At 52.1% G+C, this 13,650-nt stretch overlaps 1 protein-coding gene and 1 long non-coding RNA gene across 4 annotated transcripts in view; one reads left to right on the top strand and one right to left on the bottom strand.

The window, feature by feature from the left end:
* LOC115847861 (uncharacterized) overlaps window positions 1-13,650 on the bottom strand; it is a 54,920-nt gene that overhangs the window by 7,973 nt on the left and 33,297 nt on the right. The window contains exon 3 of the long non-coding RNA XR_004037503.2: window positions 9,192-9,396. This is a non-coding gene — a long non-coding RNA (uncharacterized lncRNA). The remainder of the gene's footprint in view (window positions 1-9,191; window positions 9,397-13,650) is intronic.
* SLC38A7 (solute carrier family 38 member 7) lies at window positions 1,511-12,607 on the top strand. 3 transcript variants are annotated; one of them, XR_011377013.1, is made up of 13 exons: window positions 1,511-1,574; window positions 2,202-2,327; window positions 3,434-3,855; window positions 4,503-4,701; window positions 4,923-5,067; window positions 5,959-6,057; window positions 6,703-6,760; window positions 6,942-7,056; window positions 8,391-8,538; window positions 9,081-9,280; window positions 10,123-10,177; window positions 10,387-10,853; window positions 12,370-12,503. XR_011377013.1 is itself a non-coding variant. In XM_060289867.2 (12 exons), exons 3-12 carry the CDS (start codon window positions 3,586-3,588, stop codon window positions 12,470-12,472), a joined length of 1,392 nt encoding a protein of 463 aa, XP_060145850.1. In that variant the 5' UTR covers window positions 1,511-1,574; window positions 2,202-2,327; window positions 3,434-3,585; the 3' UTR covers window positions 12,473-12,607. The 3 variants fall into 3 exon arrangements, 2 of the variants coding, with proteins under 2 accessions (XP_060145850.1, XP_030703914.1); XM_060289867.2 differs by lacking the exon at window positions 10,387-10,853 and having other exon boundaries at window positions 12,370-12,607; XM_030848054.3 differs by lacking the exons at window positions 1,511-1,574; window positions 10,387-10,853 and having other exon boundaries at window positions 1,587-2,327; window positions 12,370-12,607.

The raw sequence follows: 13,650 nt of genomic DNA, 5'->3' as shown, positions 1-13,650 counted from the left end.
AATAGCCAAAAAATGGAAACTACAAATGTCCAAACAACTGATGAATGAATAAACAAGATATGATATAGCCATACACGTACATACTTGTAATATTACTCGGCAATAAAAAGGAATAAAGTACTAATATATGCTTCAACATGGGTGAACCTTGAAAACAGCTCATCCAGAGCACAAAGTAGATGAGTGGTCGCCAGGGGCCTGGGGGAGGGATGAATGGAGAGTGCCTGCTAATGGTTACACGGTTTTGGGGGGAGTGATAACATTGTTCTGATATTAGATAGTGGCAATGATTGCAAAACTCTGAATATACTAAAAACCACTGTATTGGGCACTGAAAGTATAAATTTTTTGGTAAAATTCATAAATCTCAATAAAGCTGTTATTTATGTTTTAAAAAACCTGCAACAGCTCAGATGTCCTTCAAAAGTGATTAGTTGCACAAACTGCAGATACCATGGAATATTGTTACTCAGTAATAAATAAAACATACACACACGGCATGAGTCTCTGGGAAATTATGCTTCTGCTGAGTAAAAATAGCCAATCCTAGAAAGTTGCAGACTGTATGATTCCTTTTATATAACATGCTTTGAAATGACAAACTTTTAGAAATGGAGAACAGATTAGTGATTGCGAGGAGTTACAGAAGGGGGGCCTTGCTGGAGGGAGGTGAGTGTGGTTATAAAAGGGTAACAGGAGGGATCCTTGTGGTGATGGAAATGTTCAGAATCTTGAATGTGGTGTAAACCCTACACATGATTAAGTTGTACAGAACTAAATACAAACTAAAAAATGACTATAAATATAACAGGAAATCTGAACATGATCTGTGGATTGTGTCAATGTCACTATCCTGGTTGTGATATTGTACGATAGTTCTGCAAAATGTCACCATTGAGGGAAACTGGGTAAACAGTACACAGGACCTCACCAGCAAGGACCTTTGATGCATGGAGAGGATATAACATAGATGAAGACATTGGAATGCCAAAGATTATGTGACAGCCTGCAAGTGGCACACAGCCACAAACAGAAGCCAGGGCTCTGGACACCCATTCCTTCATTCAACAAATATTTATGTGAGTGACACCAATGCCTCAGATCCCCAGTTGTAGAATCTAGGCCCTAGGGTTATAGCCATGAACAACCCTCAGGCCAGCCACAGCTCAAGGAGGTACAAATGACCCCTCGCTGTCCCTAGTGAAAAAGTCCAGGGTCACTGGCTGTGGGTGTGAACGTAAGAAGGGAGACAAAGGAGGATAATAAGGCCAAATAGCTCTGGCCCACAGCATCCGTACTGGCAAAGACACCAAACCTCCTAATGCTCTTGCTAGGAGGCAGGAGGTGCGGCTTGGCCAAGAGGCCAGGACTAAAGTAACAGGATAAACACGGGCGGGCTGGGGGCCGAGGCTGGTTTGGGGCAATGCGGTTGGGTTGAGGATTAGAGAGCTGGTGTCCAAGACTAACGCCTTGCCGAAAACTACAGCTCCCAGTGTGCCCCGCGGTCCGCCCCAGCGGTCATGTGACCGCTGCTCACGTGTCTCCGCAGCCGGCCCGGGCTCAAAGCACCGCAGGTAAGTGAAAGGAGGTACAGGTTAGTGGAGGTGGAAACGTTAGGTCCCTGGGTCCCCAGGGCCGCCACCGCGGCAGAGTCCTACCCACTCCCTGCAGGACTCTGTAGCCCGGCGTCCTCCGCCCCACACCCGCCTTCGGTCGGCCGGCCCTTGCCGCGCCTTAGCCCGGCCTGTCCCCACCTAGTCTCCACCTAATCAGTCCTAGGCCCGGATCGAGCGCCGGAGCCCGTCCCCAGTTTACCTCACAGCAGCCCACTCTCCTCGCTTCAGGCCTGAGGATCGCCCCCACCCCCCGCCCTGGGTGCGCCCTGGCCCACCTTCCAATGCAGGTCACCCCTTGTATTTCTGGGATCCAGCCCCAGGCTGGCCTGGGAACCTGCTCCGTTGGGATCTGAGGGGCCTACTGCAGTAGTTACAGCTCTGGCCTGAGCGTGTGGGCATCAGGGTTCTAGTTCTGGCTCTGCCGACGAGCCGCTGTGACATTAGTCTAGCCTCTTTCTGTCCGTGGGCCTGTTTCCCTAAGTGAGCTGCTGCTCCACTCCGTGAGTTAGAGCGCCTCAGTTCCCTTCACTCTGCTGGCCCGCACAGAAACAGCTGACTCTTTCTCTGCTGACAAATTTTACGTAGAGTTTGAGAAAGAAGAAACTGAGGGCAGAGAGGGAAGTGAGGAGAATCAGATCCCAGATCTTTGGGGAGAAGGAGCTGTAAGGAGCAGCTGTCCCTCCACCAAAGCCGGAGAGGTGGAAAGAGCAGGTAAGCTGGGGACCATGGAGCAGAGTAGTTTGAGGGGAGCGGGGCTGAGAGATTTCAGACCAGTGCAGAGACCTCTGTGTCTGGGATGTGAGCAGGGTGGAGGACAAGGTCTCACCGCTCAAGCAGCGCTAACTTTGCAGGGCTGTCTCTGGAGCTACGCTGGAAACTTGGGAGACCAAAACTGCCTCCACTGCTCACCGCTTTGATTTTTTGCCGAGTTGCTGGCTGGGTGGGTGGCAGGTTGCACAAGAGGAAGCCCTGTGGCAGCTGACTGATCTTTCTGGACTTGGAGCCAGCAGGGAGACATTTCCCCTGGAGCTGTGTCCCTTGGTTTCAGGCTTGGTGACAGATGTCTGAGAGCACCCAAACTCCCCCATTTCTCTCTAATGAGTTTAAGGCTCCCAACTTTGTTCAGCCATCACAGGAGGAGCAATGGCAAGCATCTGACTACCCAAGAGGCCTTGCTAGCCATTCTCAACCCCCCAGTGTGCTGGGGGCATTGGAGGGGATGTCCCTGTGATGGGCAGTGGTTAGGTCAGGCATGTGGGGAGATAAGTAAGAATTGGCCTCAATTTTGAAGGGCTTTGAAAGCTCCACAGAATTTAGACTCTGGAGGGAGGTATGCTGGGCTGTAAGACATTGAAATACCCACAGTCCTGGGTGAGGATTGTTCTTGCGACCCTGTGGTGTAGAAACAAATGAGGAAGCCAGACAGATCTGGATCTAAATCCTGCTTTGCAACTTGCTACTTTGTGACCCTGGATGAGTGATCTGATCTCTCTGAACCTTATGATCACTGTCATAAGGAATGAATGAGATAAGATATGTCCATGACTCTCCTGCCTGATGCATGGCCTCTAGTGCTGACATATCAGTACCCCTCTCTTCTGTGTTTATGTCTTATTTACCTGATAGGTCTGTAGGCCTGAAGCAGGCAGGAATTACATCTGACACATTTCTGTCTCTGCCATCGCACTGTGGCACCCAATGCAGTGTTCTGCACAGCGGCACACCCGGGTTTGGATCTCAGCCATCTGATCTTGGGAAAGTTGTTTCACCTTTCTGTGTCTCTTGGGATAACAGTAGTATCTGCCTTTCCCATCTAGGTTGAGGAGAGCCAGAGCCCACAGGCCTCCTAGGATAACAGCCCCAAACAGGCTGGTGGCACCCTCCAGCTGAAGGTGTTCTCTCAGCTCCCCAGGGCATGTGGTCGTGAGACAGAACCCACAGACCCTGCAGGAACAGGACTCCCAGGGCCATGGCCCAGGTCAGCATCAACAGTGACCTTGGCGAGTGGGGCTTAAGCACAGACTCCGGGGAGCGTGCCCGTCTGCTGCAGAGTCCCTCTGTGGACATAGCCCCCAAGAGTGAGGGGGAGGCCCCTCCTGGGGGTCTGGGCAGAGGCACCACTTCCACACTTGGAGCCATCTTCATCGTTGTCAATGCCTGCCTGGGCGCAGGGCTGCTCAACTTCCCAGCAGCCTTCAGCACTGCCGGGGGAGTGGCAGCTGGCATCACGCTGCAGATGGTGAGTGAGCAAGCCTGGCGGGCAAAGGTGCAGTTCTAGTGGTGGGTCTGGGCTCTTCACCTCAAAAGGGAGGCTCTGGATCAGGAGTGGTCAGTTGGAGACACATGCTACCACTCTTTCTCCATCACACATGGCAGACATTACTAATCTATTCCAGCATTCTTTCCTTTGAGCCCAGATGAGGCTTCAAAAGCCTTCCCAGCTATCAGGGAAGTTTGGACGTCGACTGCATATTTAATAATTTCATGGTTGCGTTTAAAAAGCAGGCCCATACCTTAGAGCCGTGCTGAAATATTTACTGATGAAATGATATGATAGCTCGTATTTTCTTCAAAATAATCCAGAGTGGGAGAGGGAATAGATGAAACAAGATTGGCTGTAGATTGATGATTTTTGAATTTGAGTGATGGGTACATAGGGGTCCATTATACCATTCTGTCTACCTTTGTGTGTGTTTGAAATTTTCCTCAAAACTTCTTGTTTTTAAAGAAAATCTCAACTCCAGTAATCCATTAAAATTGCCCTGCAAGATAAGGCTAATTCGCCAGATGGGCATTGGGCACCGGGCCAGTAAATGCTGAGCAAGACCAGGCTGCTCTTTGCTGCCAGGCCTTTCCCACACCCTCTTGCTATGCCCCTACCCGCAGGCCATGCTGGTTTTCATCATCAGTGGCCTCGTCATCCTGGCCTACTGCTCCCAGGCCAGCAATGAGAGGACCTACCAGGAGGTGGTGTGGGCTGTGTGTGGCAAGCTGACAGGCGTGCTGTGTGAGGTGGCCATTGCCACCTACACCTTCGGGACCTGCATCGCCTTCCTCATCATCATCGGGGACCAGCAGGACAAGAGTGAGGTCCCCCCTCAGTACCCACCACCAGCCCTGGGGGTCATGCGGTGGGTGGGAAAGAGCATGGAACACCTGCCCAAGGCCTGGCCTGGGCCCGGCATTCATCTGGGAGTCCTCCCTCCTGGCTGCTGGGCCCATTAGACAGATGGAGGTCCCAGCAGAGGTGGAGGACCACACCCTGCAGTAGCCTGGCATCACGTTCCCTCCTTCCTCCCTGTGCAGTTATAGCTGTGATGGCAAAGGAGCCTGAGGGGGCCGGCGGCAGCCCCTGGTACACAGACCGCAAGTTCACCATCAGCCTCACTGCCTTCCTCTTCATCCTGCCCCTTTCCATCCCCAGGGAGATCGGCTTCCAGAAATATGCCAGGTTCGGAGGCCCCACCCCAGCCTGCGCTGGACAGCAGCTCTGATCACAGGCAGCTGGAGACCCAAGGGCTGCAGGGGAACCCCTCTGCTCCATGCCACCTCATCTCCTGGGGCAGCAAGAGTGGGCAAGGCAGGGTAGACCGGGGCTTGCAGGGGTTCCGGCATAAGACCTTCCTTTTGTGTCAGCAGCAAGGGAGACAGTGGCTCTTTGTATCAGTGAGAGATTCAGTTCCAAATGTCCTTGTCGAAGAAGGGATGCATGATAATCATGTGTGAAGGCTGTCTCCTAGCCTGGGCCTTGTCTTTCCCACGGAGGATGGGACTCTTGATCATTTGGGATTGTCAGCCTGGCAGCATTTTCCATGCAGCTTGGTATGAAGGGAAGGGACTAGCTTCCTGGCTCAGAGTCTGAAAAGCTGTGGGATTCTAAGCTGTTTCCTGTGATCCTTTATCGAAGGGGTCACACTCAGTGTCTCCAAGGTTTCCTTTAATGTTGACTTCCCAGTATTTGTGCCTTCAACCCTCCAGCATCTCCTACTTCTCAAAGGCCCTGCTTGCACCTCTCGCCAAGTCTGGGCTGCTCTGATTGAAGTAGCAGATGTGCTTTGAAGCCCAGCCCCCTGCTGTGGTCTCTGAGCCATGGAGCTGAACCACCTCATTTCCCAGTGGCCACAAGTGTCAGTCTGGTCCCCTCCTGGCTTCCTAAATGTGGCTTGTTTCTCTGAAACTTATGTCTCATGCATTTCTTGAGTCTTTGTTTGGGATAGTCTCCCAGTTGGTTCATTAGACACTTGTGGTCACTAAAGTTAAGGGTGGATGTCCCTGGGGGTGGAATGAGAGAAAAGGCAGCTGGGGATAGGGGGGAAGAAGCTTAATCTATCCTTCCTGGCAGCTTCCTGAGCGTCGTGGGCACCTGGTATGTCACTGCCATCGTTATCATCAAATACATCTGGCCTGATAAAGAGATGACCCCAGCGGACATCCTGAACAGGTGGGTGAGGGCCCCCGGGAGACACATGGGGTAGAAGCTGCCACTCGGGCCCCAGGAGGTGCTGGGTCAGGCATCAAAAAGCCACACAGGTGCTCTTCCCAAGGCTCATTAGCTCATTGGGGCTTGACTCATTGGTCATTTTAGGAAGGAGGCAAGAGGTCCTGATCTCTTTTTGCTGGAGAGAAGAGTGACAGCCGGAGATGAGGGAGACTTTGCCACTAATGTCCAACAGATGAGCCAATGTGAGACTAGGCCTCAGGTTATGGAAGCTGCCAAGGTGGAATTGCACATGTTTCAACATGTGCTTATCTGTAATATCTGTATCTTCCACGTGAGAATGAATCCATTTTCTTAATTTAAAAAAAAAAAAAAGTTTCCTTTTTCTTGAACAAATCAGAGAAGCAAAAGCCCAAGTGCAAGAGCCAAAAGTTCTGAATTTTGGTCCCAGGAGGGCCTTCCAGAGCCTCAGTTTACTGACCTGTAAATGGAGATGTGTCCTCTCCCAGTCCCCAGACTTCTGTGGGTTGAATGTGTGCATGCTGGCTGGTGGAGGCCGTGGGGGGCTGAATGAAGAGTAAGAGCATGGCGGCGGTTGGTGACTCTGAGGGGCTCCCGGGCAGCAGCATCTTGTGTGTTTGTCCGCAGGCCAGCTTCCTGGATAGCCGTGTTCAATGCCATGCCCACCATCTGCTTCGGATTTCAGGTGCTAGTTGCAAGGTCCCTTTTGTCCCCTTAGCTCACTCCCCATCCTGGGATGGAATCCACGTTACAGGCAGGATGGGGGAGTCCTGGAAGGAAGGACGGAGTGGGGGCCCCAGGACTTGCCCCTTATCCTTGGGGGTGAGGTCACTTGCCCACCATGACCCTGCCCTTCACCCTGACAGTGCCACGTGAGCAGTGTTCCCGTCTTCAACAGCATGCGGCGGCCTGAGGTGAAGACCTGGGGTGGGGTGGTGACGGCCGCCATGGTCATAGCCCTCGCTGTCTACATGGGCACAGGTGAGTGCTCCCCTCCGAGGGCAGGGCTTAGAGGGCTCCCACTTTCCCTCTTTGTCCCCAAGTTGTCTGGCCCAGGATTTCCTGGGGACAGCCCTGCACTCCCAACACGTCAGACACTTCTGTAGGCACTGGCTTGAACTTGGGCCACCCTGGGCCTCCTCCTGCCCAGATGAGAAAGCTGTATGCATGCGTTCATTCGGCAGCTCTCAGTGGGTGCCTAGTAAGTCCCAGGCACTTTCTCAGCATGGGGGATGGCATGGAGATAGATAGACCCCGTCCTGCCCTCATGGAATTGACAATCTAGTCGGAGAGAGAGTCTTATAGGAGCAAGTCAGTCAGGAGTCAGTAAGGAAATCCAGACAGTGGTGAGTGCCATAGTAATAGGGAAACGGGAAGCTGTGAGTGGGACTGAGTGGGGTTGGCTTTGGTGGGTAGGTCACAGGTGGCTCCTCTCTGAGGAGGTGGCAATTGGGGAAGGCCAAATCATGAGAAGGAGCTAGAATCTGAAGACCTGGGGGAAAAGCATTCCAGACAGACGAACCAGAAAACGCCAAGTCCCTGAGGCCGGGACAGAAGAAGGTCTGCATAGCTGGAGTGGAGCGAGTTGAGGGTGGGTGGCGGGCAGCACGGCCAGACAGGGAACACAGCCAGATCCCTGAGGACTGTTGGGAGGCAGAGAGGAAGCGCTTCAGCAGGGGCGTGGCTTGGGGACACCCGGCTCTGGGTGTTGTGTAGAAAATGGTTTGGGTGAGGGAGCAGTGCTGGGAGACCACAAAGAATGGCCCTGTGATTCCTTCCACAGATGGTTCTCAGGACCAGCACTGTTCTAGTTTCTGAAGACACAGCAGGAACAAGGGTGGCAAATAGGCAGAGTCCCGTTCTCCTGGGGCGACAGACAATAAACGAGTAAAAAAAAAAAAAAAGTTCCAAGAGAGAGGAGTGCTCTGAAGAACACAGAACAGGGTGGTGTGAGGGAGTGCCTGGGGGCAGGGGTTATTGTGGACGGGCTGGGTGGGGAAGCATTCTGAGGAGGGGACAACGGAGCTGAGACCTGAATGATGAGGAGATGGGCAGACAACGTTAATGCGGAAGCTCTGAGACAGGAACTGCTGGGTGAGTTCAAGATCAGAAAGGTGACGGTGTGGGGGCGGGAGATGTGAGAAGTCAGGGAGGGAGGCTTCTGATCCCAGCCTCGACACCCCTCTGAGCTTCAGTCTTAGCCTCCAGAGCTGCTCCGTCATCTCCCCACCTGCTGCTGGACCCAGCGGTGAACGGTCCATGGCCCTAACCCTCCGAGGGTCGCCTGGACCCAGCCCTCTTGTCCCTACCCTCAGGCATCTGTGGCTTCCTGACCTTCGGAGCTGCTGTGGACCCCGATGTGCTCCTGTCCTACCCGTCGGAGGACATGGCTGTGGCCGTCGCCCGTGCCTTCATCATCCTGAGCGTGCTAACCTCCTACCCTATCCTGCACTTCTGTGGGCGGTGAGTCCCCTCTCCACCCCACCGGGGTGCTCCCTTTCACCAGGGCCTCTGAAAGCCCTTTGAACATGGGCCTTGTGTAGAATCCATTTTATAGAAGGAGAACCGGAAGCCCAGAGGAAAGAGTCAGTGCCTCGCATGGCCCTGCAAGTACTCCCAGCCGGGTCTTTGGGGGTCCCCTTTGTCCCAGAGTCACCAAAACATTCTGTGAGTCCTCTGAGAACCTCTAGTCCAGATCCTTTCCTGAACACCCTGCTTTCTGGGTACCCCAGACCCTTCCTTTTCAGGAGACTAGTAGTATATGTTCCCATGGGGTGTGCTAGTCCTGGGCCAGGCAAGGCACTAAGCCGTTCCCATTCACCATCCCGTCCGGTCCCCATGGCAACCCTGAGAAGAGTGCTGCTAGGCCCATTTCAAAGAAGAGGAAACTGAGGCCCAGGGGTTAGAGGCTTGCCTACAGTCCACCCAGTCGGGGGTCTGGCTCCATGGCTGGAGGTGGGGAGCTGTTAGCAGGGGCGCCTCTGAGCCGCTCTCTGTGTGGGCAGGGCGGTGGTCGAAGGCCTGTGGCTGCGCTACCAGGGGATGCCGGTGGAGGAGGACGTGGGGCGGGAGCGGCGGCGGCGAGTACTGCAGACGCTGGTCTGGTTCCTGCTTACCCTGCTGCTGGCGCTCTTCATCCCTGACATCGGCAAGGTCATCTCGGTCATTGGAGGGCTGGCCGCCTGCTTCATCTTCGTCTTCCCAGGTGTGGACCCCTGGCATCCCCGCAGCACTCTCTCCCAGGGCCTCCTGGCCTGAGCGCATCACCTCCCGGGTTATTGATCACCCACTTCAGGCTCTGGTGTGTTTAAACGTTATCTCCTGCAAAGAAGATGTAGTTGTCATCTCCATTTCACTGGTGAGGAGGTGTGAGGATCAGAGAGGGTAACAAGCTTGCCTAGAGGTTAACAAACTCAGCTAAAGACTAATAGAAGCTTTTCAAACCCAAGTCTGTCTAGGTCCACAGCCTATACTCTTAACTCTTCATTCAGGTACCTGTTACTCCCCGACTATCAGGGATCTGGGTGGGTCAGCCCATGACGGGGTAATTAGGGTCTGGTGGTGGCACCGTGACACGGGTTGGGAGACCTGAGTTTCAGACACGATCTGCCACCAGATCCCTGGGCAACTGTCCTATCTGCCCAGTCATGAGTTCTGCCTGTACCCAGCTTACTTCTCTCTAGGAGGCCACCTGGAAATCCCTTGCCACTTTGCTTGGAGCAAGGGGGACACATCTGCTCAGAAGTGCACTGGGAAGGGCCCTGCAATGTAGACACCACTGAGTCACCTCCCTGTGCTGCCCCTTTAGCTCTGGGGCTTGCATGCAGCCCAAGGGGTGCCTGGCAGGTGCTGGCTCCTCCTGGGAGACCAGATGCCAGGTGTCCAGCTGGGTGCAGAGTGGAGACAGAGGCAGAATGTGTGGAGGAGTAAACACAGGCCTTTCTCCACCCACCATCACTGCCTCCTGGCAAAGGGGGAGGCTGGACTGCTGGGTGGTGGTGGGGGGGGTGCCCACCCAAGCTCCCAGGGCCACCTCTTCTCTTCTAGGGCTGTGCCTCATTCAAGCCAAACTCTCTGAGATGGAGGAAGTCAAGCCAGCCAGGTAAAGCAGGGCCCGGCCCGTGGTCCTCTCAGGGAGGTACTGGATGGGGGGTGGCCTTTAAATGGATAGGAGTCAGGAGACTTGTGTACTTTGAAAAACTTTTTTGAATACTTCTTTTAAAATGTATAACATGTTAGTTGTAACAGTTCAAATACTACTGAGGATTTGTTTTTAATTTTTTAATTTAATTTTATTTTTTTATACAACAGGTTCTTAGTAGTCATCAACTACTGAGGATTTTAGAGAAAAAAATGGAAGTCCCTCTTACCCCACAGCCCGCTCCCCACCGCTCCCTTCTCCTGAGAGAGCTCCATGAGATCAGCACAGCCTGTGCCCTTGTAGACTGTTTCTGTGTGTGCACATGTGTCTGTGTACACAAAGCTATGCACGCGTATACACAAACACATGGGGTTTTGTGTCTGGTTAGGTTTTTTCAAAAATGGTTTCATGCCAGACACACTTTTCTGCTACTTGCTTTTTTCGCTTAACCACGTATTTTGGAGATCATTCTATGTCCACACAAGAAGATCTACTGCTTCCTTTTTCCATGGCCGTAGAATATTTTGCTGTTTGAATGTGTCCTGAATGTGAACACACTTCTGCATGTACACCTTGGCACAGCTGTTCGAGGATCTCAGTAGCATCGATTCTTAGAAGGAAATTGCTCCATCATAAGGCACGCTCATTTTTACTCTGGCACACGGGTTCAAATTACCCTCCAAAAAGGCAGCACCAGTCAGAGTCCCAGAAGCAGTGAATGAAAGTGCCCTGTTCCCCACACCCCTGCCAGGACTGTATATAGCAGCCTTTTCAATATCTGTTAGTCTAATGGATACAAAACACTACATGTTTAAAAAATTAACCATTTTTACCATTTTAAAGTGTTCAGTTCAGTGATATTAAGTTCACTCATATTTTTGTGTAACCATCCCCACCATCTACCTCCAGAACTTTTTCATCATCCTAAACTGAAATTCTGTACCCATTAAACAATAATTCCCCATTCCCTCTCCCCTCGCCGCCACCATTCTACTTTTTGTCTGTGTGAATTTGACTCTTCTAGGTACCTCATGTAACTGGAATTATACAGTATTTATCTTTTTGTACCTGGCTTCTTTCACTTAGCATAATGTCCTCAAGGTCCATCTATGTTGTAGCAGCCTTTTTAAGGCTGAATAATATTCCATTGTATGTATAGGCCACATTTTGCAAAACACTGCATTCTTTTAATACATGCATGTCCCTGAATGGTAGAGAAGTTATGACCAGGTTGCATGCTTTTAAAAAAATATATTGTGCAAGTAATACTCATTGATTATAGAAAACTTTAAAAATACAGACAAGTCTAAAGAAAATAATAATCACCTTTAATATCCAGATGTAACCAGGAAATTTCTTGGCGGTCCAGTGGTTAGGACTCTGCTTTCACTGCTGAGGGCATGGGTTCAATCCCTGGTCAGGGAATTAAGATCCCACAAGCCAGGCGGGCAAAAACAGGAAAAAAAAAAAGAAAGAAAAAATTCCAGTTGTAACCCTGTAGCTATTTTTGATACCTATCTTTGCAGATGTCTCCTTTTTTATTTATTTTTTTAATGAAATGGATCACTCCATGTGACCTGCTTTTTCCTGACCATCTTTCCATCAGGAGATATGCATTCTTTTTTTTTTTTAAATATTTATTTATTTGGCTGTCCCAGGTCTTAGTTGCAGCACGTGGGATCTTCCATTATGGCATGTGGGATCTTTTAGTTGTGGCATGCAGGATCTTTAGTTGTGGCACACGGGGGTCTTTAGTTGCAGCATGCGAGCTCTTAGTTGCGGCATGTGGGATCTAGTTCCCTGATCAGGGATGGAATCCGGGCCCCCTGCATTGGGAGCTCGGAGTCTTAGCCACTGGACCACCAGGGAAGTCCCAGGAGACATGATTCTAATTCTGGTCCTGCCCTTGGTGTGCTGTGACCAGTCAATTAATCCCATTAGGTCTTGGCCTCTTTACCCATGGTCTAGGGATCATACACCCAGCCCCATAAACTGTTGTATGAAAGTCGTTGAGAAGTAGGAAGTGCTCTTCCCATAGGAGAAGTGGTACAAGTAATTAGAGTAATTAACTGATATATATATAGAGAGAGAGAGGTTGGCAAATTCACAAGTGGATCAACTGACCAGGCCCTCTCTCACCCTCTGCTCTACAGCTGGTGGGCGATGGTCAGTTACGGAGTCCTCTTGGTCACCCTGGGAGCCTTCATCTTCGGCCAGACTACAGCCAACGCCATTTTTGTGGATCTCTTGGCATAACCAGTGCCTCCCAGGGAATTCTTGGCCTTTGCCATTGGACCCTGGAACCCATCTCGTAGAGCTTCAGGACCACCCTGAGTCCGGCATCATTCCCCTCTACTGGTGGGATGACATCTGGACATCCTTTTCCAGGGACAGTTCTGGGGTGAAATCAGGCCCCACAACCCTGGACAGTTCAAACCCAGCTCCCTTCCTGCCCCCGCATCCTGGCAGTGCCATGGATGGTAGGAGGAGGTCTCGTGTCACAGAAGAACCTTCCCCCCTCTTCCACCTCTCAATTTCTCCATGCCTGGAAGCCACGGGTGAAGAGAGTCGGTAGGTCTCCGAAGGAACAACTCAGCCTGACTTCCCTCTGGAGAAAGAGTGTGGACCAAGGGCTGCCATCCTCCACAGAGAAGCCTGCCCTGGGTAGGGGCTGTGCTCATTACCCCGGGGCTCAGTGCCTGCTCCAGTCTGTCGGCAGCCCAGCCAGCAGTGGCTTCCTCCGGCAAGTTCCAAAGGTAGCACTGAAATCGTACAGGTGCCCCGAGGCAGGCAGATGGATGCCTTGTCCACTGCTCCTGGGCCTGTGGTGAGCCTGAGAGCCCTCTTGCCCATGGCTGGTTGACATTTCCCAAGCCTTTTGGGGCCTCACCCTGTCTTCTTACCCAGACCTGATGGTCCAGGCATCCCTCTGCTCCTCCATCCCCAGACATCACCAAGTCTAATGTTTACAAACGGTGCCAGCCCGGCTCTGAGCCAGGGGCCAGGGGCCGTCCCGTGCCACGGTGCTGTGAGTACTCCTCCCTTAACTTTCCCCAAGGCCGGAGTGTGCTTTTCTCTCTCAGATTCCTGATGGGTCCCTCTTTTCAGAGGCACAAGGTGGGGTGAGGGAGCAAGCTGGGAACCCCATGCAGGCTGGGCTGGTGAGGATCAAGGTGAACCTGTCTGGCGTCTTCACTTTGAATGGCTGCTTCTCTTCTCCCTGCCCTGCACGTCTCCCCTTCCCTGCCAACCCAGCCTGGTACCCTGGAGACAAGAAAGGCAGCTGGGTGGCCACTGACTAGGCAACATCTGAGTGTAGTCACGCCAGCCTACAAGTTTCCCTTCCAGTCTGGATCTCGTCTGCTCCTGTCCCCCATCACCTCTTCGCCACCACCCCATTTTTCTATGTAGCTCAGTCTCTCCTGTTCACATAA

The sequence above is a fragment of the Globicephala melas genome, chromosome 19 (genome assembly GCF_963455315.2).
Source record: "Globicephala melas chromosome 19, mGloMel1.2, whole genome shotgun sequence".
Lineage (NCBI taxonomy): Eukaryota > Metazoa > Chordata > Mammalia > Artiodactyla > Delphinidae > Globicephala > Globicephala melas.
This window is presented reverse-complemented; position numbering and strand designations above follow the sequence as displayed.